The 6,257-nt window shown below is 41.3% G+C and overlaps 1 protein-coding gene across 9 annotated transcripts in view; it reads left to right on the top strand.

Moving 5' to 3' along the window:
• Positions 1-6,257, top strand: part of LOC116690507 (anoctamin-1) — a 148,247-nt gene that overhangs the window by 78,045 nt on the left and 63,945 nt on the right. For all 9 annotated transcript variants that reach the window (XM_032517519.1, XM_032517514.1, XM_032517513.1 and 6 more), the window contains 2 exons: positions 2,848-2,946; positions 4,218-4,369. In XM_032517519.1, the coding sequence (XP_032373410.1) occupies positions 2,848-2,946; positions 4,218-4,369 (251 nt within the window). The remainder of the gene's footprint in view (positions 1-2,847; positions 2,947-4,217; positions 4,370-6,257) is intronic.

Raw genomic sequence — 6,257 nt, forward strand, 5'->3', positions numbered from 1 at the left:
GTTACAAGCTATATGGCAGTATGTTTCAGCTAATCTCCAAGTTTTGACAAAATGCGAGATAATGGGGCCAAAGCGTAGCTGGCACTGTTTGTTAGAAACATTGGCAAGGAGAACGTCATGGAGTGAACAAAGCTCTGTCATAGCACTTTCTAAAGGTATGCCAAAAAACGGATACATCTGGACTAAACCAAGTGAGAAGTGGTCTTAGCAAAGGACCAGAAATAACGTTTAAAGCTGGGAACTGAAAGGCCACCATCCTCTCTCCTCCTCTGTAAAGTATACATTTTAAGTTATGGCCGCTTGCCTTTCGAGATAAATTTAGATACCACTGATTGAATTTTATGCCAATAGCCTGCAGAAGAGGTAGCAATTGACCCTGGGTAAAACATTAATTTTAACCACTGAGATACGAGCTTGAATCGACATCGGGAGACCTATCCATCTTTCCATATGCCATTTGAAGATTTAATATAATAATCACTGGATCTTATCTTCTTGCGAGAAGGTGACTAGTTTTAGCACCCTGAAAGTAATAGCGCTGTCTTGCTCAATGGATGAGGAATTCAGATTTCTGTTTCAGGATGTTGTTTATTTCTTTCTTGACTAACGAGCGTTCTAAAGCTATCTGGTCAGGGAAATTAGTTTGTAACAGAGAGTCTAGTCTGGTGAACTCAGCTTCAGTGACGTAGCTTTGCGCGCATTAGAGCAGAAATGTATGGTATTGCTCCTAATAAAACCTTTTATCGCGTCCCACAGTATCCTGGGGTCTTCCACCCAGCCAACATTAATTTCTGCGAATATCTGCAATTCTGCAATAAACTGAGCGATATAGGATTCATTTTTCAGTAAAGAAGTGGATGAGCGGAGATCTCTGGGAAGCCTGTAGGATCGCCTGCCTGGTTGCGTAGCAGAGGACGTTGAAAATCAACGTGCAGTTAGTAGTGGTGTTCTTCTTTGGGCTATAACTGTAGATTCGGTGGGCTCTCATAATCTTTATCTGAACATCTGCTAGATTTGGGAACCACTTAGGTTAGTGAGCGTGAGAGATACTGGATAGCATTGGCACCTTCTAGTCCCTCTTTCAGCCCAACGATGTGGATGTTACATTTCCGGTTTCTGTCCTCCATGTCCGCTAGCTTCACATCCAGCTTTTGAAAAGTGTGGCCATGACTGTCAAGACTATTTGCGTTGCTTTCCACAGTGGTTTTCAGGTTGTTCAAATCAGCTCTGATAGAGACAAGGCTTGCAGTCAGAGATGCTAGCTGAGCATGGATAGCAGTTAGCTTGTTGAATCTGAGAAAAACTTGGCTCAAGGTAGCTTTTCTGTTTCCCCAGGACTGCCTCTACAATGGCGTCCATATTATCGCGTTGGACTTTATTCTTGTTTGCCATTCTTCTTCAAGTAACTCTAACGAGCACACAGTGGTAAAATATCAAAGTTGGAACCATATAAAACAACTATTTGACAAATTTGGGCCAGGAGCTACACCTTTAGCCGCCATTCACAGTACGTCCAGCCGATCACGTGACTCACAGAAATCTTTAAGTATTTAAACAATTTTTGTGTTTGAGTTTGTAACATTCCAAAATCTTAATTTTGACTTAAAGATTTTCATTTTCACTGTATATGCATGTGTATCTGTTCCAAATATCAGTAATCGGTTTCATTACCTACTAATAATCGGTACCGGTATTGGCCTTGAAAAAACAGTATCTGTCGATCCCTATTTGCTCTTCATACTGCGTCCTCTAACAGCTCCGTGGTCAATCTGCTGCTCTGCTCGGTGCGTTCCATACAGACGCCAAAGGGTGATTTTTGCGCTGCTATCTAAAGCTGAGAGACACTGACCATGCGTCAGTATTTGACAAGTTGGGATTGAGGACAGGTTGGTAATAACAACTTAGAAAAACTAATGACTGATCATTGAAGAAAGACATTTTAATTTTGAAAATGCAATGACATGCACTTATACCGGGGACTGCCCATTTCTCTGACTCTCCATTGTTCCGACCTCTCAATAACCTATAATTCCCTTTGGTCCTACAGCCCACTTATCCAACATCACTTTGTTTGGAAAAAATGCAAACCGGTGCAGAGATTGTGTGGATTAGGCTAGATAAACATTAATATGTGTTAATACGCTAGAGAAAAGTAATTTTGCATTGTTAATTCAGATTTTACATTATGGGAGGTGATCCACAAAAGCCTAGTTAAAAAAGGCTTTTGTTGAAGGCTTTTGTGGAAAGGGAATTTTTCGGGTTATTGAGGGGTCGGAACAATGGACCGTCGGAGAGATGACATGGCACCCTAGACCGACTGTTATTTACCTGTAGGGTTGGGTGTCGTTTTTGCTTCTTTACTTCAGATACAGTGCTGAAACTATACTTGCTTAGGACCAGTATACAGAAAAAAAACATTTGAATTTGATTTTGAATTAAATCTGATACATCTCTGAGATGTATAGCTTACAGTTAGTCAGCCAGCTTAAATTGGTTATGTATTTCTGTATCCAGACAGGTCAGTGTGCCAAGCTGGAGGGTGTGAAGTGAGTCTGGCAGTGTGTGAGTGGTTTTACATAACAGCAGAGGCTGCAGAAACAGAGACAGTCCTATATGCAGCAATAAAGATGTGTGTTTGTGCTGAAATGGATGCAGAAGATTTTCCTGACACTCTGCTAAACAGTGCATCTAACAAAAGAGCAACATGCTGTTCTGCCTGCTGCTCCCTTATGGCAACCAAATAAGTTTATTGATCACCATTTTGAAAGAGTCATGAATTGTCTCTTGTTTCTGCAGTGAGTACATAGAGAATAGTAATTAAATATCCAAACCTTGTATGTATTTCAGACTAATATCCCTGGAATTGGCTTCATGAAGATCCATGCTCCTTGGAACGTTCTGTGTCGGGAGGCTGAGTTTATGAAGCTCAAGATGCCAACAAAGAAGGTACTCCACTTGCCATTAAATTATCTCATTTATCAAATGCATATTTACCATTGTTTTTCTTGTCCTGAGGCTGATTGGAGTGGCTCCCAGCGCTGCATTGCTGAGTGGGGAGAAGTATAAATATGAGTGTTTCCTGTTCTTCTGTCTTTGCATTCATGTAGCATCATAACACCACCGTGGGGCCAATTTGTGGTTACAGCTCTTACAAGCCTTGTAATGAGATTTTGAAAGAAATCCAATGGGAATGAATAATGCATGTATAACGATCGGACATTTATTAAGTGCCATACTGCACAATCTTGTCGGAGACTGTGCAACAAAAACCTCAGTGCATTCTCCCTTATAGATCATTTTCAAAATCAGAGGTATTGGAGAATGTCACAAAACACAAGTGTGACTACATTATGATTCAACCTCAGCAGTCAGAATTTAGACCTTGCACACTGTCCTTTTTAGGACTAAATTGACAAGAAATGAAAAGGCTTTAAAGCCATTTTCAGGTAGATTTTAAGTAAGCCTACTGGTTCCAAGTAAAGTGCTTTTAAGGTTAGTGAAGGTGTCCCAGAAGGGTCTAGCTTGGGTCCTCTTCTGTTTACTGTATACATGAACATGTATCTTCTCTTAATGCTCTCAATGCTTTTCAAATAACCCTCAAAGTAAAGCTTTTTTTTTTTATGCTAACAAAGGAGACTCCACTATTCAGATCCTGCCTACTGCCCACGTCCAAACCCTTCAGGGCTCTCAGCCTTATAGATCTAGAAAAATTGACAAATTACCTTTGCTCTCGGAGTAAATCTAAATGCAGTAGTTATGTCAGATCACAGGACATTTTCACTTCAGCTCTTAAAAAAAGACATGCTGATGTCAATGAGACCACCTGTTTAAATGTAGGATGCAGAGGATCAGTAGCTCAGTCTGTAGGGAGTTGGGTTGAGAACCGGAGTGTAGCTGTTTCATGTCCCTGTACGTATCAAAGCACGGTGGTGGACTGGTAACTAAAGAGGTGCCAGTTCACCTTCTGCCAAGGTGCTCATGAGCAAGGCACCAAACCCCCCCAACTGTCCATCGACAGCTGCAGCACCCTCACGCTGACAGTTCTCAATTAGTGCATGTATAGGTAGGTACAGAGCATTTGTGTGTATTTTAGGCTCTGTGTGGAATGTGTGTTCTCACAACATAGTGAAAACATTGTAATTTCTTTAGCAAGATTAATAAAGTATAAATTATTATTCATTTAAATGTAAATTATTATGTATTTTCCTCCTCTTCAGAATTACGAAGTGAAACACGGCAGTAATCTGGTGGAGAAGGTCCGTCTCTTCATTCACAAAGTCACAGCTCCTCTCCACCCGAAAGTAGACACCAGCCGGCAACAAAGCGTCAAATTCCTCTCTCACCCTTTCTCCAGAGAGAAGCAGCATCTGTGAGTAAAGTCTCAGTTGTGAAAACTGGCCAGTCAAACTCTAACTTTTCTCACTTATGTAGCTTTCTGCACCTTTGCTTTGCCATTTAATGCAAACATAACATACAAGCCAAAGAGATTTTACACATCTCAATGATAGAAGGAATGTTTACACGGACATTTATAATTTGACCCAAACCCAATTAAGGCCCTTATTTTATCCAAATTGGACTTTAGTCATCAGAGTAAGCATAACCTGTGTATCGATCCAACGTTGTCACATTTTGATAACTTTTACTTTATTTGTAAAAATTTGTGTTTTAATGTTACCCAAAAAACCTTTCCTGACCGGCAAACTATAACTCAATTTTTACACTGGAATTCAAAACTGAAAAATACAGTAAGTAGCTAATGTGAAGCTACGCTAGTGCTAATTCTGTGATAATTGGGTTTATTATCTGTTTTATGTTGGATGCTGTGACCTAGCTATGTACCCAGTAAAATGCTGTTAAGTTTAATAATATGGATTATACTATAAAGCTGCAGTAATTAATATTCATACGTCATAAAAGTGCCCATATTATGAAAAAAACACTTTTTCTGGGAATGGGGTGTTTGGAAAAAACTTAGCCTTGCTGTTTTGAGTGAGATCCGGTTTCTGAATGTCCTCTGCCTTCAGTCTCCGGGTGAGCTGTTTAAAATCTGCACGGCTTTCTACACCACTAGCCGAGACGAGGTGGCTAACAGTAGCACATGCTAGTGCTATACACTAGTGCTACAATTCCCACTAGTTCACCATAATCTCCAAAAGAACTACCTCCATTTACCTGTTTGCGAGGAAATCATTGGAGGAAAGAGGAAATGTGTTTTAGAGGGATGAGACAGCCTTTCCTCTGAAGCGTCACATGAATTTTTCACCTGAATGGGCGGAGTTAGCAACTGGATCCTCTGGATCCTTGCTCATACATCCCTCCTCCATGCTCGCTCCTTGTCCTCGCGGCAAGAATAAGAGCTTTGAGACGGTCTTCATGAAGGAGGGCCAGAACAACTTCTGGTTCAGCTGAGGACCAAGGAGCTCTTAAACAAGAGATATGAGATGCACCTCTTATTGTGAAAACGTCTTAGTCACCCTGAACGTCCTGTCAAACCCCTTTTAAGAAATCTGGAAGTTCATTGATACTCTATATGCAAAAAAGTAACAAAAAGTCCAATATTCCTATTAAACACCCAATTCCGATTACAGTAGGTCAAAACAGCTCTGTGTATGTAATTTGTTCTGCTGCCCCCATGTAACTAAAACATTAGTTCAATTTTATCCAGGTGGTTGAGAAATAAGCTGGATCTCACTTCCCCTACTTGATATCTCCTCGGTCCTCGGCTGAACCGGAAGTTGTTCTGGCCCACTTCGCGAAGGCCGTCTCAAAGCCTTTATTCCCGCTCAGAGGAGGGAGGATGGAGGAGGGATCTCTGAGGAGCTATAAGCGAGGATACACGAGGACAGCCTTTTACGTAAGCTGTGCAACTTAAAGGGTTGCTAACTCCGCCCATACAGCTGACAAATTCACGCTTTAGTAAAAAAAGGACGTCTCATCCTTGTAAATCACATTACCTTGTTTTCTTCCCATGATTTCCTCTGCTCTGCCATGCCTGATCGGTGGGACGGACTAAGACACGAAGAAGGGAGGCGAGTGAAGGAACTGGGGTGTGCAATTTAGGGGAAGTGAGATGCAGCGATAGTGTCTCTCCATGGATGTTTACACTCTCGTAAAAAATCACAGGCCAGTGATGTGTGTGCTCAGAGTGAGAGAATGTAAGGGAAAAGGCCAAAATATTGTCAGTGGTGGAGTTAAAGATCAGTGGATAGTGACAACACTGCCAAGGTGCCATGTCGCAACTGACTCCAAATCCC

The sequence above is a fragment of the Etheostoma spectabile genome, chromosome 6, assembly GCF_008692095.1.
Source record: "Etheostoma spectabile isolate EspeVRDwgs_2016 chromosome 6, UIUC_Espe_1.0, whole genome shotgun sequence".
Classification (NCBI taxonomy): domain Eukaryota; kingdom Metazoa; phylum Chordata; class Actinopteri; order Perciformes; family Percidae; genus Etheostoma; species Etheostoma spectabile.